The 26,327-nt window shown below is 44.5% G+C and overlaps 1 protein-coding gene across 1 annotated transcript; it reads right to left on the reverse strand.

Moving 5' to 3' along the window:
* Nucleotides 1-560: 560 nt before the first annotated feature.
* Nucleotides 561-25,817, reverse strand: pde6a (phosphodiesterase 6A, cGMP-specific, rod, alpha). Its single transcript, XM_082551194.1, has 24 exons — nucleotides 25,767-25,817; nucleotides 25,103-25,473; nucleotides 24,702-24,843; nucleotides 20,070-20,222; nucleotides 17,294-17,383; nucleotides 17,013-17,153; nucleotides 16,289-16,363; nucleotides 15,847-15,911; nucleotides 14,912-14,978; nucleotides 13,022-13,069; nucleotides 12,101-12,250; nucleotides 11,522-11,665; nucleotides 10,994-11,059; nucleotides 10,673-10,819; nucleotides 8,916-9,023; nucleotides 8,459-8,568; nucleotides 6,708-6,795; nucleotides 6,385-6,485; nucleotides 5,567-5,674; nucleotides 5,397-5,460; nucleotides 3,727-3,801; nucleotides 1,623-1,706; nucleotides 1,281-1,449; nucleotides 561-1,203 (listed from the first exon to the last, which is right to left on the reverse strand). Exons 2-24 carry the CDS (start codon nucleotides 25,429-25,431, stop codon nucleotides 1,160-1,162), a joined length of 2,568 nt encoding a protein of 855 aa, XP_082407320.1. The 5' UTR covers nucleotides 25,432-25,473; nucleotides 25,767-25,817; the 3' UTR covers nucleotides 561-1,159.
* Between the last annotated feature and the right edge of the window lie 510 nt (nucleotides 25,818-26,327).

The raw sequence follows: 26,327 nt of genomic DNA on the forward strand, positions 1-26,327 counted from the left end.
CCGTTACGCAATAAGAGATGGGATTTAGTGGAGTATTTCACCAACAAACATCTGAAAACTTCTTGTGGTGGAGAATAAACCGGGTTTGAAGCATTTGTAAATCTCCTTGCTAAATTCTTTCCAGCCCACTAGAACAGTTCCTCTGTTGTTGAGGCTGGCTTCAAACTGATGTATAAAAGCAGCAGGATGTTGGATTTTGTGGCGGACGTATGTTAGTCAGATGCTTGTTAGATCACAATCCTTTAAGCTTGAAACGATGTAAAACATTTCCACTGATTCTCCTGGAAATGAAAAGAAAGTGTGCTCGAGGCCCAAGAAAGAAACTAGTGAGCAGGCAGACATCCGACAGATACTTTCTAGTACAAAGTCATCTACACACACACCCTGAAACACACACACATGCACACACACGCTGACACAGCTGTCATTCAGTAGGGAAATAGTCAGAAATCTTTACTAATGTCTGCAAACAAGCTGTTTCTCTTTTCTTCATTACAAAGTGAGCGTCGTTGGTGTGTGTGTGTGTGTGTGTGTGTGTGTGTGTGTGTGTGTGTGTGTGTGTGTGTTGTGTGTGTGTGTGTGTGTGTGTGTGTGAGCAGTCAGTGTGCAGACACAGAAGTGATGCATGTTACATCCTGAACATGAATGCGACACAGGTGAGTGAGGGACGACTGAAAGGCTCCCATCACTGGGTCAGCTACAGGAAATGATGCAAAGAAAAGGCAGCAGCTTCTATTTTACAGCCTTCTAACGAATCACAGAGTTCTTATTGTGACTCTCTGACAGTGTGCACATGACCCGGGACACATTGTCAAAGCAAAATAATACAGAAATGGTTTCTGACATTTGATTCACAGGCTGGAAATATTGTTGTCACAGTCTTCAAGAGTATCCTGCGATGTTGGGCTCAGCTTAAGGGCCTTGCACTGTGATCCTGCACTAAACTGGCGGTAAATGTAAAAAACTGTGATTCCCACAAACAAATGAATGCAACAGGAAGCACAGAAGAGCGAATGAGACACATTTACAGCAGACCAAGGACATTTATGAAGCGACAGCTGCAGGAAACAAGTGTCCAAAGCAGGAAACGACCTCCCAGCGAAGTGGGTTCCTCAGGTGCGGCATGTCGAGCCAGCCCGGCAGGGTACCGCGAGCAGCTCTAGCTGAGAATGCACGTCTTTGACTGAGACTGGGCCGCACTCGCTGCAGCAGGAAGGAAAGGAGAGAAGTTCAGTGTTCAGTCAGAGTTTGGAAAGCTGTGACGCCTGACCGCCTCCTACCTTGTCTGGCTGCCGCAGCTTTCTCAGCCTCCTCCTCCTTGGCTTTCTTAGCCGCCTCGATGGCAGCGACCTTGGCATCGTGCTCCTCCTTCAGGGCGTTCCACTCCTTCCTGTTGTTCATCAGCCGGTCCAGCATTGGGGTGATCTCCACGTGGAAGCGACTGAACTCCTGGGACGACACAAATCAGACACATCAGCGTTGCTCAATCCAAACCGCTAACGCTGCTTAAATGACACAGAGAGCCAGAGCAGCTCATGGGCCATATGCCGCTGCTCCACGCTTGCAGATGTTTATCTGGGTGGAAGCAGCAGCTGTGGGTGTCTGAGTGGGTGAGCTCTCACCTTGTACACAAAGGCGCAGACAAAGTCGATGAAGCCACACTGCAGCTTTGGAAGTTCCTCCGCTTTGTTCCTGTCCATCATGGGCTGAAGGAGAGAGAGAGAGAGAGAGACAGCTGATGGCCTCATCATCACTGTGGCCTCACACACCTGTGAGACTCCTACAGTGTCCAGCTCTGCTTCTGCAAATGACGTTTATCCACCTGCTGAACTCTCAGCGGTCAGCTCCTCACGTTTTCCTCCTTAATGACTGCCGAGTTACTGCACAGTCCTCAAACCATGTACAAAGCCCTGACTGTGGGCTGAAATGGAGACCAAGGTCTTGGATGCTTAGTATTTAAAAATACATTTAACCCTTTAAGACCTACCATAGAACCAAGTCCGCCAGAGCTTATATTATATTTTTGGGAGCATTTCAAGTTGCTATACATCAATACAACCATTATAGCCCAAACTTTAATAATATGTCTGCATTAGGTGCATAGTAATTACATAAATTACATAAATTGCAAAAAAGTGCAATAAACTACAAAAAAATTGAAAATCGTTTTTGTTTTTTTAACATATATTTCTAGTTAGAGAAATTTAAGAGGCTCATCCCTCAAAACTGTAAATACAAAAAAGTTGCACAAACTAGTTTCCCACCACAGGAAATTTATTTTGAGTGTCTTCATAGTTTTATTTTTGAAATACACCAATTTTTATACACTGCAGGAAAAACGAAAATAAATATTATAGTGCAAATTTGCAAAATAACAGCATATGCATCAAAATAAACTATTTCCAGCAGTGAAATATGAGTCCTAAGCATCCCAGAAACGACACAGAAAGTCATAAACTCAAACATAACTTTTTAAAACACAAGTATAGGCTCATAAGGCCCCGATCGTAAAAAAACTACATTTCCGCAAAATGACGTCACTTCCGGTTTCGGGCAGGTCATGCGGTCATGTGATAGTTCGGGCTGATGGACGTAGGAAGTGTTACAAACAGCTGATCGGATCGGCGAAGCGTGTTTCTGGAATATCATGTTTTTGTTGCTGCAAGTGATTTTTATACAGTTTTTGCAAAGCTATATGTGGAAGGAAACTGTGACCTAGGACAAGCTGATGGCATAAGATGTAAGTACAACTCCTCCGGTTTCATATGCAAAAAAAATTATTGCGCTAGCTTACGTGGTTGCAGAGCTACCGGGATTTAAAAATAGTTACGCAAAATGGAGCGTGCCCGCTCCGATCGGCTGTAAAGGGTTAATAAAGGGCTAATTATACAAACATGAAATGATGTAAGCTTCTTTCAAACAGGCATCACCTTTAAAACAGAAGCTGCTACATTCAAACGTCATCTTTCGGGGAAATGCTGAGGCGAGCCCTGAAAAGGTCACGATGGCTGCTGGAAAAGCCTCTGCAGAGTCCTGTCAGACCACAGTGAGTCACATGACCTCTGTGGCACAGGAAGCTCTCCCAGCTGACACTGCTTAAGATTAACTCAGAGCACCGCCAGGTAAGCGTGGAGGGCGGTGCTTCAGGTGTCTGAAGGGCACGAGAGAGCAAGGCAGGGAAGAACAGGAAGGTCGGAAAGGATTTGGTCAGACACAGTCACGGCTCTCTCTGTATCAGCGCTCCACACGATGGCTCAGCACCGCCTGCTCAGCAGCGCCACAGGGATGCCAGTCTGTCCTTTCATATTTGCTCCCCATCACTAATGAAACCCCGTGGATTCGGTCCACCAAGTCCTCCCCAACTCCAACTTCAGAATAAACACATGGAAATAACTGAGTGGAAATGTGTTTGGAACGTTTCACTGTTCCTCCAAATGAGTCTTATTTTAAACTCCAGAAGAATCGAGTGAAGGTGGGGTGGTCCCATGCCCTGATGTGAGAGGAGATCCAATCCCTCCACTGGAGCCTTCAGGCACCATGTTTGCCGTACATTTGAGGAACCGCGTACCTTCTTTCCTTTTATTCTAAATATTATTTTTTCTCACATTTCTGACAGGGAACAACAAAAACCCAACAGCTGTTTCTGTCTGTGACTGTGTCCATGTCTGTGGGCTGTGGTTAGTTTAGAGTGAGGACAGCAGAAGCTGCAAACATCTGAGCTCTTACGATAGGCTGCTGCTCGAGGACCGTCCTCTCCAAGTCTCCCTGCTCCCAGAACTCTGCAGCGACAGACAGTGCCACCTGGAGGAGGAACCACACAGGTCGGGTCAGAGCTGCTGCTTTGAAGGAGAACACACACACACACACACACACACACACACACACACACACACACACATGCTGGGACTGGAGGAAGGACAGCTGCTGCAGTTTACCACGGAGCTGATAGGAGGAAACATTTGATGGAGCAGGAAATGATCCTTTGTGTTTCACATCGGCCGCTAAATCTGAATCAGACTGCTACAGTGTCAGGCTGTGTCTCAGAGAGATGGAGGAGCGCTGATGAATAATATGGAAATTTTGTATTCAGCAGCGAGTTAGTCATCGAGCCAGTTTTGGGGAACAATTGTGGCAAAGCGAGCAAAGCCTGTAGACACAATCTGTGTGCGTGGGAAGCAGAGCGGAGTGAAACGTGGGAATTATCAGCCATAAAAATGTCAGCAGAATTTCACAGAGAATCAAGAAGCTATTGTCTGTGAAACATCTGAGCGAGAAGGCGTCCATCACTATCTATCTGCACCGGATTATCTGTTTAAATCACAAAGCAGGCTAAGAGAGTAACCAGGGTTAAATTACAGCGGGGTATCGAGCGTCTGCATGCCTCTGCTCACGATCGTCACGGATGTTTCCGTATGACAGCTGCTCAGCTCTGAGGGTAGATTCAGGTGATGAAGGAGCATCAGAATACACTGGGAACATCCTCAGTGCCAGCTCTCACTGTGTCCGTTACAGGATTTTTAAATAGCAGAAGGCTCTCAGGATCAGCGGGATGTTCCCCTCTAAAGGTCAGACGCTTGGTAAAAAGGGACACACCAGAGAGTGTCTGCTGATCCCGAGACCTCTGAGATCTGGACCCTGATTCTGATACGATCGGTTCGGTCTGCTGCACAGAACATGAACACCGCCCACGAGCACGTTTCGCAACACGAGCTGCATTAAGAATGTGACAGAAGAATCGAACCTGTTCTGAGCAGACGCCACATGGGCCTTTACCCAGAATGCACTGCTCCTCCAAGTCACAGACATCAAACTGCTGCAGTTCATTCAGACCCCATCACTGATGCTCACAGAAACCAAGTTTAGTCTTTAGACTGTGCAGTACTTAGAAAGTTTGGCCCCGCCCCCTGCACGTCCACCTGAGCAGGAACGTTTCAATTAAAGTGTGTTTGTTTGGATTAGCTGATCTAAATAATTAATACACCTCATCCATGCAGTAAATCACCTGGAGGAGAGCCTGACAGCGTAAACACTACTCCACCTGCCACCTCAGAGGTGTTCGGCGAATCCTGGGGGGTCCCGGCTGGGAGCCACCGTCCCAGAAACTAAATGCATTATTAGTCCTGCTTTCTGTCAGTTCGTGCTGATATTACATACTTTACAGAAATGCTGAGCCTGCCAGGCGTGCCAAGCGAGCGAGAAGCAGCAGGTTGCTTTTGATGCACGAGGCCGTCAGGAACCGACGCCGAACGCTGCCTGGAAAAATGGCAGCGGTGACAAAACGTCTCTCTGCATCTACTTCATCATGGCTCGCCTCTCGCAGAGTGTGTGTGAGTGTGTGTCGAGTTACAGCAGAGGGCCCGTTTTACAACCAGAACTGAGACACTAGGGGGGCCTACCTTACTCTGGATCTCCCATGGTTTGGCGATGGCGGACAGGTCACAGGCTGTCATCATCATCGCCCTGCAAGCATAGCACGTGGATGGGTCAGAGCTGCGCGTCTGGGTCTCCTTGCTTGCCTGAGAGTGAGTGTGTGTGTGTGTGCGTGTGTGTGTGCGCTTCTGCATACATGACGATCTCTTTGCGCGTAGTCTCCAGCATCATGTATTTGGTCCAGTCATTCCAGTTCTCGTAGGTCTTGGACTGGTCTACAATCTTCTGGAACATGGTCCTCTTCCTGCACAGAGACAGACATTCCAATCAGCTCACAGGAACCATTCCGCTGTTACTGTAGTTATTCCAAAGCCTGGAGAAAGTGAATTAAGTCATTCTGTGGTCCCCTGCTGAATGTGGAAGTTTGCTCACTAACAAAGAAATAATCAGTCTCTAATTTTTATGGTAGTTTCATTTTAAATGAGAGCGACAGGGCATCAACCAAAAACCCAGAAAAGTCATTATATAAACTGATTTTCATAAGAATTTGGTCCAAGCAATTCTGGCTCCCACAGACAGGCTCTGTACCCGTGTCACATGCACTACATGATTATAATCAATCAGTTGAGTACTCCTGATCTCAGCTCATTGTGTGAACAAAGCACAGCTGAAAGCTGAAGCCAAGCTCCATGCAGGATCTCGCTTCATGGGGTGAGGATCATGAGAAAGGAGGTGGGTGGAGCTAGTTAATGATCTGAAGGCAGGCGGTTCCACAGGTATGTCTGAGATCTGCAGGGAACATCATAGAAGGCTTGGTGCTGATCAGATGAAGCCAAAATTTAGCTCCTTGGCATCAACTCAACCCACTGTGGTTGGAGGAAGAGACTTCATAAACATTAGAGACTGTTTGAATTCAGCAGGGATCAGGTAACTATCCCCCTGCTGTAGGTCAGGTTACTGAAGCCTTCACATTCCAAAGGTAACGTTGTGGAATGATGCTGCTAGCGTACTGACTTGAAGTACAGAGCCAGATCAGTGGCGATGATGGCGATGTCCATAAGGTGGATGACGAGGTCGTGCTGACGGCGGTTCAGATTCTGATAAATGTTCAGCGCCTGAAGCAGAAGAAAAAAAAAAGACACTTCAAACAACAAGAAAGGATCCAAAGGTTGAGGTTCCTGCACCTGAGACTCAAAGAGCTCAAAGACGCCTCCTCTGATGAAGCAGAGGTAACGCTCAAACATCTCAGCCCCACTGCTGAAGATGTGATGGCAATCAAATCATCACTGCACACAAACAAAGCTTCACATCTTCATATTTAACGTGTGTGTATATACCTCATCTCTCAGCAAAGTCTTCCCAAACTCCAGATGGTGTCTTTCCAAGATGGAGGAGCCGTGAAGCTTCGCCAGAGGATTACCAGACCTGCACACAAAAACACACACACACGCACAATGGGAGGCTAGACTGTGATAAATCATGCATGTTGAGCCCAGGGTGGGCCTGGCTGCCTGTGTCCACTGCTAATGGTGGCTTTCATTAGCTCATCCATCAGCGGGAGGAGCAGAGCAGCTGGAGGCGTAGCTCGTCAATATCGACTCATTGATATTCTCTGTGTGTGACGTTGACTTCACTTAAAGAGCTGAGGTCAGCTCGGCAGCTCACGGGACAAGCGACTGTCGCTCGGAGTCGATAAACGCTCCTCAGAGTAAACAAAGGTCTGATTTCCAGAAAGTTTCAAAGAACGTGACTGATGCTCTTCAGCAAATCAGGACATGCCGCTCACAAAGGTGACACCTGCTCACTATTCAGGGTTCCCACTGCTGCCCCTGCACTTTGGCATCCTTACATGAGCAATGTGCAAGTACAGAGGGTCGCAGCAGTCTCACCTGCTCACCAAGACACAGATAAGTTGTAGCCACATGTATCAGCGTAGTGTTTGTTCTTAAACAGGCAAACTTTGATTTAGCTGTAAGTTTATATGTGCAGTGTTTTTCAATGTTAGGGTCTGCGTGTGACACCAGCCTTCAAAAACCTGTGGAGCAGCTTCAGAAGAATGTTCCTCACTGTGAATCATCTACAGAACATCATACCATCCACATACTCAACAGCTGGAGGAATCTCTGTGCGCAGGCTGATAAGGATAGATCAGGAACACTTCCAGCATCTATGAGTGGCTTGGCTACAGCTCAGTCATGGAGGGAAGACGGCACGTGTGACTACGATGGAGAAATGTGCTCCTTTAAAACTGATCTCAGGTCAGACCCAAACACGGATCCGCATGAAGAGGAACGGGAGCTTCCGGCTCGTTATCTGCAGTTTTCAGGCTCGCAGACCATCACAGACTCATGAACTGTCCAACTTTTACAGACACGTCACTACCTCCAAATCTTTCTGTTAAAAGGGAGTTTTTCCTTCCCACTGTCGCCAAAGTGCTTGCTCATTGGAGGTCACATGATTGTTGGGTTTTTCTCTGTATGTATTATTGTAGGGTCTACCTTACAATATAAAGCGCCTTGATCTGGCGCTGTATAAATAAAACTGAACTGAATCAAATTCATAATGATGTCGTCATGTTTTTCTTATAGTGTTTGATTTGAACATTTGATTGTTTTCTACGTCACAGCATCCTGACTTTTTGTAATTGTGGTTGTAGTTTTCTTTTAGTGGCTTATGTTTCATTAAGATTTGTTAATAAATGCCATATTTTCTGCACATGCTCCTGTCAGGAGATCTGCTTCTTAAACCAAACAGTAAAAGCTGCCTTCGTGCAGGGCCTCGAGTAGAAATCAGTGTTTGATTTGATCAAATCGAGCCAACAGACTGTACAGAAAATATGGATGTAATTTTAAGCCCAAAACATTGTTTCTTTGTAATGACCAGCAGAGGGAGACTCCTCTGTGAGAAAATAAGGCTCCTGATTGGCTGCTCTCTGAGCTCAGGAAACAGTCTCAGATGTTTTTAAGTCTTCTTTAATATAACGTGATTTTTTTCTGCAAATGACGGAAAACAAGCTAAATGCTCCACTGGTGACTACACCCATCTCATATATGCAGCATGCCAAACACCCCCACCCCTGCCTTCTTACTTCATCTGGTAGAGGTTGTTGGTTCCTCTGTGGTCGATATCGTGACAGAAGCCGGCGGTTACCATGGCCATGCACTCCAGGTCTGTGTAGTAACGCTTCAGATCACCTGTCTGAGAGTGTCAGCCACACAAAGCAGATGTTTATTCATGGAGTCGGCGTGCAGGTGTGCACTTGCACACAGACACACACACACAGATATGTACACACAGGGATTAACACCGATCCACACCCAGAATCATTGCATGTGTCTGCGCTATATGAATATAAACTATGACTCTGAGTGGTTTTCTTAATAACGACCCCTTCAGGCACACTCCATTATATCTGCTACAAACACACAACCTTGACTGAGAGAATGAAGAAGAAGAAGAACAGGGTGAGCAGAGGGGTGGGGCTGAGGGATACTGAGCGTGTGTGTGTGTGTGTGTGTGTGTGTGTGTGTGTGTGTGTGAGAGACCATCAGCAGGGTGAACATTGTCTGTCCAACGTTGAATCCGTGCCTCCAGTTGTGGTAGGTGATCTTCCTGTAGCCTTTACTCAGGGAGTACATGAATCTCACCAGGACCTGCAGAGGAAGCACAGCATGAGGTCCAGAGGTATTAATAACAATCCTTACATTTGAAATGATGCTAGTTTATCTAGTAGTCAGTCACTTTTAACCAATAAAAAGTGTAAGTGTGTGCATGGAAATGTCTGTTCTTAAACAGATCATGCTAAACTTAAAGCCCCTGAATTGACGTGCTGTGTGAACATTAGCCATCCAATTTTTCGTCATCTCTTATAATTTGATATCCCAAAACGCTCCTGTGGCGAGTATTGTGGTGATGACTTTAAACCATGTGCACGTCCAGCTGTTGCTGAGACAGAGTTCACATCACGTCTGTGGTCATGAAATCCTTTGAAGGACATTACAGACCACCAGTTGGATCCCCTGCAGTTTGCCTAACAGGTCGGTGGATGATGCAGTGAACATGGGACTTTATTACATCCTGCAACATCTCGACCGCCCGGGAACTTATGCCAGGGTCCTGTTTGTGGACTTTAGTTCAGCTTTTAATACCATTGTGCCTGAACTTCTCTCCTCCAAACTTTCCCAGCTCAGCGTGTAACCAGCTACCTGTCAGTGGATCACCAGCTTCCTGACAGACAGGAAGCAACAAGTGAGGTTGGGGGAGATCACCTCTGAAACCCGGTCCCTCAGTATTGGTGCCCCTCAAAGATCTGTCCTCTCACCACTATTGTTCTCTCTCTATACTAATGACTGCACCTCCAAGAACTCGGCCGGTAAACTCCTAAAGTTTGCAGATGACACCACCATCATTGGCCTCATTCAGGATGGTGATGAGTCTGCATACCGGCAGGAAGTTAGCAGCTGGTACTCTGGTGCAGTCAGCACAATCTGGAGCTGAACAAGCTTAAGACTGTAGAGATGACAGTGGACTTCAGGAGACATCCCTCAACACTGCTCCCCCTCACCATGTCAGACAGCCCGGTGTTGACTGTGAAGATCTTCAAGTTCCTGGGTACCACCACCTCCCAGGACTTGAAGTGGGAGACCAACATCTCCTCCATCCTCAAAAAGACCCAGCAGAGGATGTACTTGTTGACACAACTGGGGAAGTACAGTCTTCCACAGGAGCTGCTGATCTAGTTCTACACTGCAGTCACTAAGTCTGTCCTGTGCTCCTCCATCACAGTCTGGTATTGTGCAGCCACTAAACAGGACAGGAGCAGACTGCAGCGGACTGTACGGGCAGTAGAAAAGATCACTGGCGCCCCCCTCCATCCAGGACCTGCACCTCTCAAGAACCAGGAAACGGGCAGGGAAAATCATCACAGACCCCTCACACCCTGGACACAGACTTTTTGACCTGCTGCCCTCTGGCAGACGGTATAGAAGCCTGCAGACCAGGATGGGGCTTGCCAGCATGACCTCAGAGCTAACAGCTGTAACTGCACTGTGTTGAGAGCAGGTGACTGCTGTTTCATCACAACCAGCGCTCTGTTTCCTTTGTGCAGGTGTACGTAGACCCCTCCACCGATTGATGGAGGTCAGCTGCAAACTTTTCTCTTCCCTAAATGACACTTTACCGTATTCTTAGTTATATGTAACCACTAACATGATTATTGTGTTACAAGTAACATTGAAACCATCATAGCTGCTGCTGCTCCCGTGTGCATCGCACTTAAAGCCATGGATGGGGGCACACGGACCTCTCTGGGAATGTGAAACTTGTCCACCACTTTGAGTTCGTAGTACATCTTGACGCCACACTTCACCAGGTCCAGTTCGCTGTGTTCAAAGTCACAGAAGTGAAACTCGAAGATCTCGGCTTTCTTGGAGTTCGGCAGCACCTCGGACTGTCGAGGAAAACAAGAACAATGCATCAGATCAATGTGGGAATATTTTATTTGGTCATGACCCGGAGCTCCGCGTGGATTAGGAATAATAAAAATCATCAGAACAAACAGCTCCCTTCTCATCCTGCCCTGTTTTTCTTTTTGTGTGCTGATGGGAGCGTTTGGCATTTTTACCAGGATCTCCTGAAGCTCCTCCTCCTCGCACTCGTCTGGTTCCTTCCCCCACCTCTCTCTGGTGTTCTGCGGACAAACACACATCGTCAACAGTCACCTTGGATAAAATGGTTTGGCATCCATCAACTGACACCTGATCTGAGGTCAGAGCAAGTTGTCTCTCTGACAAATCACCTCATAGAAAACCTGACAGCTTATTCCAGCTTACAGATGATGCTCAGCTCCTGCTCCTGTCATCCACATCCACCAACAAAGCTTCAGAGAGACAGCTTTTAGCACGAATACTCAAACAATAAAAGACAGACATAAAAGAGAGCGCTTCATCTCCATCTGATTAGAATCACATTTATCCAAAACAATGCTGTAATTCAACGACTCTTCAAGTCTTCCACTAAAGATGTTCACTTACTGAAAGTTTCATTAATCAGAGCCAAAGAGATTAGTTTTAGAGGCCATCCTCATCTCTGAGGTGCTCCTGCCTGAAACAGGAGGAACAAAACTTGAGTGGGGAGACACAGACTCACTCACCAGGACGTTTTGGATTTCATCTTTGCGACACTTGACGTGGTAGAGCACCATGTCCTGGTAGATGTCCTTCCTGTTCTCCAGTTTGTTCATCTTATCGTAGGTGTCGGTGTTGAGCACCGACCAGCCCAGGAACTGAGTCAGAGACTGGGAGAGAAAACACTGGAGCTTCATTCACCTCACAATCCGCGTACAATTAAACAGTATGTGTTATTGCGATATAGTCTAGTGGGTAAAGGTTTGTTGTGTGTCGTGTGTAGTCCTGTATATATCTGCAGCCTCAGTCAGCTTTAAATGTACAGCAGCCGGCACCACAGGGCGCTCCCTACTGTAGGGTACAGTTCATTTAGTGATAAAATCAGGGCAACAATATTAAGAGCAGAGGTTTGTTGATGAGCTGAGGGTGTTTTGTGTTGCAGTGAGGTGGCCACAGAGACATCAGTAAAAGCCTCCAGGCCTGATTATAAATAATGCAGACGCTCTGAATGGCCTGCAGTGTATTTATAGTAAACCAGTGACACACACACACACACACACACACACACACACACACACACACACACACACACACACACAGTGTACCTCCATCAGGGTTTCATCCATCTCATCAAAAGGTTTCCCATCCTTCCTGTTATAGAACGTGGCCACACCCACAATCTCTTCCTTCTTGTTGACGATGGGCATGGACAGAACGTTCTTAATGGTCCAACCAGAGTCATCCAGCGGCTCCGTCTGAACATGAAAACACCCTGAGTTTAATTAGCGATGACAGGACGGCCTGCGTGCCCACTCTGAGCTGGTCTTATAAAGGAAAGAGTTATTTATTTTCTGTAATAATCTTTTTGTCCTACAGACCGTCTCAGAGTCAGGCGGTCTGCCTCCATCAGTCAGCAGACATCTGAGATGTTCAAATGACTGACTGCAGCTTTAAGCCAGTGTAACAGGCCCCACACTGTCAGCAGACCTGAAGCACGATCCGTGTGTGAGCTCGGACAACAGTACCCACCGCAGTAGAACGATTAGAATAAATGCACTCGGAGCTTAACAGCCCCCAGGAACATCATTTAAAGTAAGGAGAGCAGAGAATGTTGGAAATGTCACCGATTTATATGTTCATGATTAGTCTCTGGTGTACTGTTATAGTACAGGACAGACCACTGTAGTGCCAAGGCAATTTTTTTGCATACTTTATACCTACACGTCCTTCGAGCTGGCTCGCACAGTGCAATCAAATTCCAGCATCTTCTTCTACTGAACATCTGATTACAGATGACAAGCCAAAGCGGTCTCACTGAGCCCTCAAACAGGAAGCTAAAACTACTTTGTCCTTACTGAAAGACTTCAAACATCATTATGGTCATGTTGTAATCTAAGATAATACTGAGGATGATCACTTTAGTCTGGAGTCTGTGATAACTGACAGCAGGTCAGTCCTGAAGTCGTTCAGTAACATCTTTGTGTTTTATGAAGCATCCTTGGAATGAAAGATGGCGTACAGCTTACCTGAAAGCTGAAAAACTCGTCCTCAGCTGCGTTCATTATGTTACAAATCTGTGGGAAAAGGAAGTAAAAAGATGAGCACGTGAGGGGAAGAAGCTTCACATGTTAGCAAAAGACTTCTGAATCATCTGGAAGCTTCAGAAGCAGAAATATCGATGAGAATGAGGAGAAATGAGCAGAAGGTGGGATGAACGTGCTCTAGCTCTGTGGAAGAAAGAACCACATGTTCAAAATCATCACCGTCAAGCTCTCAGCTTTTTCTCTCAATCATGGAAACGTAACTCTGCATAGGAATAAAGTTTTCACCTTGTACATAAAGCAGAAGGGGAAATATGAAGCGGGAGAGATGATGTAGGCGTGACAGATGATGAGGAGCAAAGACGACGGGAGGACGGGACAGGAGGAGGACAGACGAGGAGGAGGATTAGACAGACGAGCGGCGGCAGCGGGCTCGGCGGTTTGGGAAACACTTGCCGTGATTAATTACAACGGTTGCAGAAATTATAATTATACATCACCGCAGTGTGTGGCTGAGCACTTTTCATTTCCACAGCGGCATGCACGCTGACAACTGTGTAATAACTCTGAAGGCACTCTGCTCATCGACCCACCCGCACACTGCAGCGAACATGAGTGGAAATCAGATTTTTAAAGGACAATGATCTAAAGTTTTCACTGTCTCCACATCAGTGGCAATGATTTAAGACTTTATTGTTTAAGGAGTTATTAACGTGGTTCTGACAAAGAACACAAAGTACAGTAAAATTACAAGATGGACGTAATGTTAACGACCAACATTAGAGACTTTAAAAAAAAATTTATTCAGTTCCATTCAGTCCCCTTGGGGTGCTTTATATGATAAAGAACCTACAATAATACAGAGAAAACCCAATAACCCATCATGACTCTGTATAAGCATTTGGCGACAGTGGGAAGGAAAAACTCCCCTTTAAAAGGAGGAAACCTCTGGCAGAACCAGGCTCCGAGGGGGACAGGAATAATAACTAATAAATAACAAATAAATGTCCTCACTCAGGAATGGCTAAAGACAGTCTGAGTTTGTGGGGAAGTGCAACTTTTCAAACACTGAATCTTTTCTTCAGCTCAAACAAGTTTTTACTGCCTTTAATTAAACCTTTAATGAACCGAGCTGGCACCGTTTGTACTCATCCGGCTCTCTAAACACTCATTCATTCTCACATTTGTGACCTCCAGGGTGTCCAAGCTCCAGCCGTCATCACGTGTCCACATGACCTGACAAACTGTCCCAACTCATCGTGAGGCACAAATGCAAAAGCCTCAAATTTAAATCTCAGTACAGTCCTTGCCTATACATGGTCCCCTCGAGGCCCTCTGGGAGCTGACATTTCTCACAAGAGACAAAGGAAGAAGGGCATGTTTGTTTCTTTAGACAGAAAAGCTGATCAGGAATATTTTATGCAGTAATATGACACAAACTTTAAACACAAGTATTGCCAAAAATATTTAGATGGTTCACTTCAGGCTCCAGATCATTAACCTGCGTTTTTTCTAATGACCAGCAGGGGGCAGCAATTCAGGCTGTAAAAAACAGTCTATGAGAAGCTAAACTTGCTGCACACTTGATTTACAGCTTTGCTGATCAGTGTATGGGCTCCATTCGTGTCTTAGTTAAGAAGATCTGATGCTTACTTTGTAAACGGGAGTAAAATAGACGTAAAGTAGAAAAGCTTTAGGGTTGAGATGACAGCAACCTCAGTTTCTCGGTCAGATCATCACTTCTGGTTTTAAAAGTATTAAAATGCTAACTTGGAGCTTCTGAATGAGTTCTCGTGGGGTAAGAACAGCAGAAACGTTGGAAATTGATTATCTTGTGACAGTTAATGTGAGCTCGTAGGAACAACAGATACTGACCAGCCCAGTTTCTGCTACATAGGTGGGTAAACCGCTGACCAGGGCCCAGTGATCTGCTGGAGGACCCCTGGAAATGAAGACATGCCACACAGAAGGTTAAAATGCCACAATCACCTTTAATAAAAGCGAACAAAGTGTACATTTCAGTGGTAATACTCAGTTTACTGTATCATTGTTAAGCAAATGTCATGTAAAACGAGCTCAGGTCAAATAACGTCTGTTCAGCCTTCGGTTTGCACTGTGGTGAAGTTACTGTGAGCTGCATTGTTTGCACAGCGGTTATTAATGTTTACAGAGCAGGGTGGGATCACGGAAATCACAGCCTTATATGGCTGAAGGGAAAATATATCAGTGGCGCTGTGAGGCTTGGCTGTGAGGCTTCGCAGAGCTCCCGAATCCGTTTTTTACCCTCAGGTAAAATCTTTATTTTTCTCCCACATAGAATGTTATTACTATTAAAATCAGCCTTCTCAAATGTATTCTTGCTTCATTTAATTTAGTGCGTTTAACTTCACTTGTTTTATATATTAACTTACTTGTATTGAGTCACCTGTGCTCTCTCAGAGGACTGCTGCTCATGCTAGTAAGGACAGACTCGCCAGGCTGTTCATGTTTATCATTATACTGTCGTCACTCTTCCACGTGTTGTGTTCAGATTGTGATTCCTGTGGATGTGTTTTTTAGGACTCCAAGTATTCACGTTTGAATTAAGCCACTCTTCCTTCCTTCCTTCCATGAGAGCAGTGCAAGGGTCACAATCACGTGACCCCTGCACTGCTCTCATACACAACCATATCATCTATGTTAAGAGATCGCTGCATCCGTGCTCAGATTTCCTTCCTTGCAGACACATAAGTGTGACCCGACGTAATGCTAGTGGTCAAATCTCTGCAGCGGCACTAATATCTGCTAATGTCACATCTGCTGAGACTTACGGTATGACTTTGATGTCCTCTTTGCCATGGAGGATGTAGTCAATCACTTTGTAGAAGATGATTTCCTTGAGAGGTCAAATAAGATCACAGTTAGTTTGCTGAAACTCTCTGCACAGACTCAGGTGTGAAATCAGGTGTAAACTCCACACACAGATAGAAAAAAACCAACAACACTTTAAAGCCCACTGTGTGTGAATTCTGATAAACTAGAGACAGATAGGGGAAAAAGATTAGAGGAGAAAGACTTTGATAGGGCTGGAAGCATTATTTCACTCAGCGTGTGTCACAGAAATGAGCTTCTGATTGGCCTGCTGATGGAGATACAAGAAGCTGGCACGTTTTAACCTGCTGGAGGTGCTACAGTCACTGTGATTGGAAGCACTGAGTAACAGATGAATGCCACATGGACTTGGATCTCAGAGTTTGGTCAGGACCTCCTCACCCTGCCATCAGGAGTTTTGGGTCCATCATAAGGAGGAACCTCTCCCATCAAAACAGGCCACAAGTCAAAGAACTCCTGCACACATAACAGAGACACAGAGAGAAAAAGGCATATTTAGAGGAGAGAAACATTAACGTTATTTAATGTTATTCTGGGAAGATGTGGTGCTTTTGTTCAGTCTTCAGAACATGCCCAATTTCACAGATCACAGCGCAGCTTCTACTGCTGTTTGTTATTAAGTGTGTTATTCATGAAATCCAGTATTGTAAGCAGACGGCCATCTGTACAGACACACAACATGTGTTTGTTCTCTGAGAGCAGGTGCTGGGAATCAACTGGCAGCTGCTTGTAATTAGGTGACAGCCACAGCCAGTATTTATGGCACCATGTTAGTTATTACAAATACATGGAGAAGCTAAGAAGATACTTTAAATATACTTTTGTCAGCAGAAGAAAAAAATCAAGCAGATCAGATAAAGAAAGCCCAAGGAGTCTGAAAATATGCATTCCCAAAAGATGAAGATAAAAAACACAATGGATTCCATAAAAACAAAGACTGGATGGACGCAGCATAGAAACAGGGATGATACTCTTAAACATGTTGGTTCAGCAGGTCCTGGTCCTGAACCCAGACCATTCACATTACAAATAGCAGGATGCTGGACAGCTTGCTAAAGATTTCTGGCTCCTCTGTGACTCTGGCTGTGAGTGTGTTGTTGCCTACCTTGGTCTTGGTCATGTCCAGCAAACCCACAGAGTAGCGGTCACAGTTGAGGAAAGCTCGGACTGTGTACAAGGCTTTGTGGAACTGCCTCTCGATGTCTGTCATCTCCTCAAACACCTTGCTGGCTGACCACAGCAACACCTGGACAGCAAAATCAAACAGAAACCTGAACCAAGGACAACCACGCACTCATCTCTGCTGCTTCTCTTCCTTCTAATGTCTGGTGCTTTTTTTTGTTCATCACCACTAAAGAAAGTGGCTTTGCATAGATCTATCCTTACCTGTCCTCTCCTGGTCTCACAGTTGTGTAGGTAGCTCAGGTGGAAAACTCTCAGTGCCAGGTTAGCAAAGTTCAGATATTTGTTCAGGGTCTGGGAGAGAGTAGAACATGAGTGGTGAGGATTTTGAACTGCACGCTCTTACATTTCTTATTACACCAGCAATCCTAAAAAAAACCCTCTCCTCCAGCTGATCATCTCAAGGAATTAATTTGCAGACTTGGAGCTTGTGTCCATGTTTTAATGAAGAGCTATAATAATCCTAACCCAGAACACACAGTTCTGATGAGTTGCTGTCAAGAAACTTGCAGAAACGCCTCATTTTTATCTTCAAATGCAATGTTTAAACGGTCCCTGTTAGTTATGACAAAAAGATGCCTCATTATGTCTCTCCTGACATTCATCATGTTTGGAGCAGCAAAAAACCCCCAAAATTAAGCAAAAATCGACTCAAGAATAAAAAAAATCACAAAGACTGCACCAAAGAGTAAAACAGTGAAATGTGCATTATTAAGTCTCTCTGTTAGTAAATGGTTTTGTAATTGATCAACAAACGGATTTACTGTGCCTTACAGAAACCTGGTTACAGCAGGATGATTGTTAGTTTAAATGAATCAACACCCCTGAGTAATAGTAACTATCAGAATCCTCGAAGGTCGAGGAGGAGGAGTGGCAGCAATCTTTCACTCCAGCTTATCAATCAACCAAAGACCCAGACAGACTTTTAATTAATTTGAAAGCCTGATGCTTAGCCTCATACACACTAGCTGCAAAATTCAAAAAACATTTTTACTTGTTGTTGTTTCTGTTTCTAATTTCTACTTCTTTGACTTTTTATCTTAATGAAGTGCATGCAAACCTTCGGTCCAACTTGGTCACCTTACAGATCTTACAGCTCTTCATGATGCAAAATTAGTCCTGAATGCTAACAAAACCAAAGTAATGTTGTTTTCCCATAAGTGAAGCTCCGAACATCAACTCAGGAAAGTGATACCATAGAGCTTGTTGACTCAAACAAATGTCTTTGTATTTGATAAGGATCTCAAATTACATACTTGATAAAAAACCTCAAATTTACTTTACAGTTTTTTTATAGATTAAAATCGTGTTTCTCTATTGCAACTTTCGTTAAGCTTGTTTTTATCGCTGTTGGATTAAGCGATGCTGTCTATCGATTTGCCTGTCCCATTACCTTAGCTCAATTAGACCCCATTACCGTGCTGCCCTAAGATATAGAACAGGCTCACACTTCATGACTCATCACTGCACTTTGTATAGCCTTGCTGGATTTACTTCACTCAATAGTTGAATAATGAAGCATTGGTATATTTTTATATACACAGTCATTCTAAGAAAATTGCCATCATATATCTACACCAAGTTCATTGCCCTCCAGAACACCTACAATCTCAGAGCCAGGAGCTGGCTGCGGTTTAAAGTAGAACTTGTGAGCACAGAGCCAGGAATGTCAAGTCTGTCTTATTTCGGCATGTGGTCTTGGAATTATCTGCAGCTCAGGATGAGGTTGGAATTTCTTGTCCCTTTATCTAGTTTTAAACAAAAAACTGACAGAGGTCCTAGTCACCAACTGTACCTGTAAAATTTAAATGGCTTGAATTTGGAACTGTTTTAAATGTTGTAATGAATTTGATATATTTTACTGCTTCATATTTAGTGGTCAATGTGATCATTTCATACATTGTTGCAGTTGTATATAAACTGGCTTGTTTTGCACTTTACACACTGCTGCTTCTTACTTAGTCATACACCACCACAAAAACAGCCACCTCATGAGCTTTCTGTCACTTTATTATTCAGTTACACACAGTTTTTCAGTCTGTTGATGGTTTTCTGATAAATCTCCTGTGTCACAGTTAAACTACATGACGTATTGTTCACATCGGTGGCACCACAAGAACGCGATTAGATCCGAGTGGAGCGTGGTTTGGGGTTAGGGGGACGCAGCTGGCTCAACAGCCACCGTGAATTGTTCCTGGTGTGTTTGAATGTCTGTGTGATCCAGAGTTTTGAATTTTCTAATTAGTTTTTATTTTTATTTCATTTTGACTCTTGACTCTAAACTGTTTTACTTCAGTTTAGAGTCAAGAGTCAATGTTCTTGTGTCAGTTTAGTCTTTATCTGTCAGAGGCAGGGTTTATGAAAATCAGTGCTGCTGTTACAATAAAAACACTTTTTGAAAACAGCAACTCTCTGTCTCGTACCAAAACTGAGCATATTAACTCTATATGCTTATTTTCATTCTTTTTAGTTTTAGTGAACTATAATAAGTTTGGTCTCGAATGCTGCAGCTGACCATGCTTCTCTGATTGAGCCAATGGACAGTGAGGAGGACACATCATCAAAAGCAGGTGGAGTATGTCCATCCAACAATAACCATACCTGATGGAGTCAGGACCTCTGGAGTTCATGTGAGTCAAAGTTTCATGTTTTTCTGGTCACATCTGTAACATCTGTAACTTCGACTCCTTGTGTTTGTGATTGGTCTTAAATGAAGATCATTTTATTGGGGATTATTCTGGAGGTACGCTCGATAGTGTTCTTTATCAGTTCTGTCTGGTTTCCTCCACATTAACACTCAGTCTAGTCCTGCTGCCAGGTTTTCTTTTAGTCCGGGTCTATCTGGCTCCAGGTCTGAGAAACTGACCCTACATGTTACTTGTTAAGACAAAAGGGGATGCAGCTACCTAAATATCACTGACAGAATGAGACAAAGCGGAAGAAGAAAGTCTGCTGAGGGACAGGCGCTGTTACAGGTTACCTCTTCATCCTTGGCAGTGAAGCACGGGCCATCCAGCTTGTTAACAGCCATCATGACAGCCACCATGTCTTTACCGTTCATGATCGGGACGGCGAGGACATTCTTCGTCACGTACTCGGTCAGCTCATCCACAAAGCTGCTGAAGTGTGTGCTCTAGGAGGAGAGAGAAGAGGCAGAGTGGATATTTCACTGTATCTAATTATCATTGCTTTCTCGCTGCACTTTTCAAAACTCCCAGAGCTGCTTTGATGAACGCTCTGATGATATCCATAAATGCTGTAAGTGAAGCCTCTCCGTTATCCTCAGATGCCACGCGCTCTCAGCTGCGCTCCATCTATGCTTCATCTATGCTTCCTCCTGAGCAGCAGGGGTCATCAATTGTTCCTCTGGGGGTGTAACACAGGAAAAGCAGCTCATTAGCTGCCAAGCTAATCATATGATTGTTGGGTTTTTCTCTGTATCTATGAAGCGCCTTGAGGTGACTTTTGTTGTGATTTGGCGCTATATAAATAAACTTGAATTGAATTGAATTGAATTGAAGAAGGAACAAAGACCTGCACAGGGACCCATTTGGCTATGACGAGGTCTCTGTCTTTTTCTGGATGTTACCTGAGTGAGGCAGGAAAGGGATCAGAGCGCATGCAATTGTTTAAGAGGAAATATAGAGAAAGTTTGATACTTGTCTGCTTTCTGCTGAAAATACACTTGAAATCCACCCATCTATCTTCTAGAACAGGGGTGGTCAACTCCCGTCCTCGAGGGCCGGTGTCCTGCAGGTTTTAGATCTCACCCTGGGTCAGCACACCTGAATCAAACAATTAGTTCATCTGGAGAACTTCAAGACATGCTGAGGAGGTCATTTAGCCATTTAAATCAGCTGACATGTCTAAAATCTGCAGGACCCTAGAGGCCTGGAGTTGCCCACCCCTGCTCTCGACCAACCAAGTGCAGTAGGATATAAAATCAGGTGTGACAGTTAAAACTGAATAGATGCTGAAGCTGAAAACCATGTGAAACCCTTCTTCTCCCCTAAAAACACAGCGTGGAGTTTTCTTATCCAAACACTTCCACCGCAAACTGAAACGTCTTCAGGTGCATTCGCTGTTTAGATTCTAAAAGAAGGGCACAGAAACCCTGCTGTGGCTGATCCTGGATCAGCTGCTTCATCTGCTGCCTGACAAACAAACCCACTGCACAGATAGGGCACTTTGCCAGCTTGTTATTAGGTGACCTTTGACCCTCTTAAGCTCGCAGAGCTCATCACCCTGCACATGGATCATTTACCCATTTTTAGATGGAGACACAGTATTGTTTATGCAGCTCTTACGCGGTTGCTCTTCCAGTTTGGCTCTTCATCCCAGAGCACACACACCTGTAAGTACAGCTCTGCAGGTGTGATAAAAGGTGTGCAATAGTGCTGAGTCTGTGGAAGCAGCGGCCTGTGTGACCTCTGCGACTAATCTGGGATTGCTATTATTCAGGACAGATTAACCTGTTTATGTGGAGCCTGTCCACCTCCCTCACACACACTGATAAATAACAGGGTACCACTCTGAATATAATTGCATTATTCTCGGTCTCACTTTGAAGGAAGAAGAAGATGAATCGAGAGTCTTGCCTGATTGGCTGATCTGCAGTTAACTGGGTCAGGATGGAACCAGTGAGCACAAAGGCAGCAATGCCAGTCCCTGCATTTCATACAGAGCCACCCCGTGCGCATTAACATCACAAAGCCAACCTGTTATCTGGAAACACTCGTCGGTCGTTGGCTGGGGGGAGAAACTGAGGCTCTGATTGTTCCTGTCAAACTGTCACGTGTTTGTGTGAAGCTGAACACCGTTTCACAATGAAGAGCCAACAGGCTGCTGGGAGCACAACTGCTGCAAATAAACCGGGCACAATGAGCTTGAGCCCACTTTGTTCCTCCGTCAGCAGCACGGCCTTCTGAGGTCAGTGAAAGGATGCGGTGGAAGTGATACAGAGGAGCGCCTGTGTAATGTGGGCCGCTGCCCTACGTGGCGTGAATGTCTCAAAAAGAGCTGCCAGAGGCGGCTCCTGCAGGTGGACCTGCAGGAGCATGATGCAGACACGAGAAAATGCTGGCCAGCTATTTTTAAATGTCAGAGGTATTGGCTGTAATGAGATTGAGAGGAATTAGCAGCATAAACCGCATGGAGTCATGTCACCCTCTGGTGGACACACCGAAGCCGAACGGCTCTGATAGAAAATGAAACAGGTCATAAAAGCATCAGAAACACAGATGATTGCAAACATTCAGGGAACCTCGAGGCTCCTGTCTGTTAGTGATGTGTCGGTCGCGAACAAAATGGCTCTTAGAGCCGGATCTTTGACGTGAATGACGGGAGCCGGCTCCTTATTGCGAGCTGTGGGTTTTTTTTTCTTTCTCTCACCCTCTCTCTCACACTTTTTTCCGCACAAGGCTCACATGCGGATGAGGGGGGAGGGGCGGAAGTTACACTCTCAGTAGCACAGGAGCGGGGGGGGGGGGGGGGGGGGGAGAGAGAAAGAGACCTTTCTAATGTCACATTAGAAAGGTATCCGGTTGTTCAGTCTGACATCAGTAGCCGTGTCTGGGTCTAAACTCCGCTGCAGGTCCATATATCAAACGATCACTATGGCATTACTGAGAGTTGAAAAACTGTCTAAAGTCTTTCATCTTTAATAAAATGATCAGCGTTCTGCTCTACCAGGTGTAACAATTGAGTTTAGCATCCAGGCATCCATGAAAACGGAATTTATGACATTTAACGGAGTTAGAAGTTAGCAGGAAGTTAGCTCGCTAGCTTCTATCTAAATACAATATAGCATGTCCTGACTGCGGGATTTTGGAAACAAATTCAAACATACAGCTCTGTTATCACTTCCAGCATAAATGAAGACAGAAAACTAAACAGCAGTGACGTTTGTAGGGTTACTGAAGTTGGGCTAGCTAGTATATAATGATGTCCTACGTTACCGCTAGCGACACAGCTATGTTAGCATAATATGAACAAGCTAACTTTTTTTCCACTCGATAAAAGTTAACGTGAGTGTTCTCGGTGGTCAGGAACAAATGTAATCGCATGGCAGGATGCTGTAAAAGGACAAAACTTCAGCCAGGAGAACAACTGAGATAATCCATCCACAATACGAGGTTAGTCATTCATATACTGCTGCATGGGCTGGGCTGTAGTTACACCCTAAGGTTTTAAAAACTGAGCTTAAATAAATGATTAGCGGTAATAAAAGCCGAGGGAGGTCAACAGTGATCGCTGACTGTTTTAGGAGCTTTTTGAGATCAAATATAAGAAAATACAAAACATTAAACATGTTAACACAAAAGCCATATTAAACGCAGACTACTTTAGACCCGGAAGTAGGATTCGTCGCGTCATCACTGAACAACCGGATAGTAATCAGCCACAACTATTTGCGGATGATAAAGGATTCAGAAAGTTTATTCATGCAGGTCCATATGACAGAGAATATGCATCTTCTTTTTGTTTTCATATTTTAATTTATATTTAATTGTGTTGTGGTTTGCAGTGTTTTGTGTTGTTTCACTTTAAATTTGTTAAAGGAAAAAGCTGAAAATTTAAATATTTAAAAATTGAAATGTGAATAGTTGGTTTTTGTATTATATGATTTATTTATTACATTTTATATGGAGTGAAAAAATAAAAGTATATTTATGGTGGCCCCTACAGACAAAAGACAAAAACTCCAAAACATGTAAAAACTCAGAAGCACGTAAAACCTCAAAACACGTACAAAACACAACAGAAGTGTTCCAGGATGTTAGGCGCAGTGTTGAGCTTTTGTTACCTAGTGGCTACACAAGCCAGCAAGTACCAACAACCGGATTTGGTGTGTGGTAGTAACAGGCAAATGAACATTTTTTTAAATTATTTGAATATATATGAGTGCTTGTGTATAAATACACAAACAATACACATATGCTTTCAATTATGTAATTTAAGTGATCTAGGTAGCTCTGTTTTGGAAGTTCAGTTCATGCTAGAAATGTGTTTTGGAGTTTGTACGTGTTTTGTCTCTAGGGGCCACCGTAAATATTTATATATAAACATATAATAAACTTTATTTATAAAGCACACTTAAAAAATATATATATATATAAATAAAACCACTTTTTTTTACATTAGTAATTCCTTTTGTGCATAATTTTATATTATTGTTAATAATAAATTAATTACAGCAACAAAACAACCTGAAGAGCCGGTTCGGAGCTGAAAGAGCCGGCTCTTTTTAGTGAGCCGAACCGAAAGAGCCGGTACTCTAAAAAGAGCCGGAAATCGCATCACTACTGTCTGTGCTACTGACTGTCCACGCTGTAGTTTGCTGCTAAATTAACTGCTATTACTACAAATAACTGGAGTCATAACTGCATTAATTCCCTCTGTTTAAACCAGTCGTGAGTTCTTTTACATGCTTTCATAAAGTGAACGTGTATCTGAGAGGATTTCCTCTTAGCTAAACAGCCACATGCTGCTTTTAGGCTCTAGATGTTTTTGGGGACTTTACTTCATATGTGATGGCACAAAGATGAAGGTTTCCAATCGACCAATCAATCCCCCATAAAGAGTACTTTGGGGGGGGGGGGGGGGTTATTACCTGTGACACATCAGAAATGTTGACCATCTTCTTGCTGGTGGCCACGTGGCCCACGATGCCCATATCCAGCGGGTACACGATTTCACTGTCGGGTTGCACGAGGCACTCGTCAAAAATGGCGTCTTTATGAACGTTGAACAACCTGAAGGTAAATATGGAGACAGAAACGTGACCCAGGGTGACCAGGCCCTCTCTGACCTCACTAAGTGCTGGAAAGAAGGAAATCCCAGTGTGCTCCGTCACTGGTTCCTGAGGAGGAAGCTTGACCTCCGAGATAATAAACATGTCCAAGCTTCATGCTTACATTTAAAATCTTTCAATTGCCCCAGGGGGACAAATAAAGCTATCAGCATCGCTGCTACCTGCACTGCTTTCAGACACTGAAGTGGGTCTGCAATCACCTGGTGGCGAGCTCAGCGACGCCGTTCCTCTGCCGGTACATAAAGAGACTCATGCGATCCACCCGCAGCATGAAGCTGAGGTGCTTCATCAGCCTGAAAACGGACTTCTCCATGTTCAGGTTATCCTGGATGTCACGCACCAGATCGATGAGGATCTCGCTCTCATCCACCATCGTCAGCTCATGAAACGTGCTAATGTTTACTGCCGTCTTGCGGTTGGGATCCAGCAAGTCCGAGATGATCTTAGGCCGGAAGTTCATGTCAAAGTACTGCTTGGCAAACTGCGGGTTGGCATCGAGGAACTGCTCTGCTGCTGCTGCATCCACCATGATTACTGCTGACAGGGGGCAAAGCTGATTGGAGGAGTGCTTCTACGAAAGACAACAAGTAGCAGATGAGTTTAATACTGAGAGAAATATAATTTCGTGCAACAGAAGAAGAAGAGAAACTGGATTTGTTTCTGGGCTGAAGCCAAAACAATGAGCTAAAAGATGCTGAAGGGCCTTTGGCTTTTCTCAGCATTTTACTCTCAGATATGACAAGAATACAGAATGTGGTGTGAAAAGCTGGCATCACCATCCTTGCTCTGCACATACTTTTATCAATCAAACCATAAAATAACATAACAATGTAAAAACAGTTAGCAAGAATAAGGCGGCTGTACCTGTGAAAGTCCTCCTGCTGTCTCCGGCTAATCCGTCTGTGCTGCAGATGTCTGAGAGGAGAGAAAGGATTACAGGGATGGTTTTAAATGGTCATGTGTGGACATAAGCCTGTGTCCAATTACATCTTGGGGATTATATGCCTTCCAGTGTTCAACTTCTTTCTGTGTCTCAACAAAACTCTGCTAACACTCGCTGATCTTCTTCAGGACCAAGAAAATTAATATTTCTCCAGTTTTCCGTTTACTGGACGGTTTTTGGTTCATGCATCCAACCAAAGGCCTCATAACACACTTCATGAGTCAGCCACACGCACATTTAAACTACCACTCAGCATCGACTGACCAACGCACATCATTTCAGAATAACTTTGCGAGGTTCAGTTTTCAGTTTGAGCCTTGAAGGACTGAATGTTCTCAAGTATTTTAGTGGAAAAAAAACTCTCAATCGTCTCTTTCAGTGTAACCACATTCCTCTGAAACGCACTCAGACGTCAGTGTGTCTCAGCATAAAGAAGCAGTGTACGTATGACCTGACACACCAGCAGCACACGTGCTGTGCCG

This window comes from Aulonocara stuartgranti (assembly GCF_965226115.1).
Source record: "Aulonocara stuartgranti genome assembly, chromosome: 2".
NCBI classification, from domain to species: Eukaryota; Metazoa; Chordata; class Actinopteri; order Cichliformes; family Cichlidae; genus Aulonocara; species Aulonocara stuartgranti.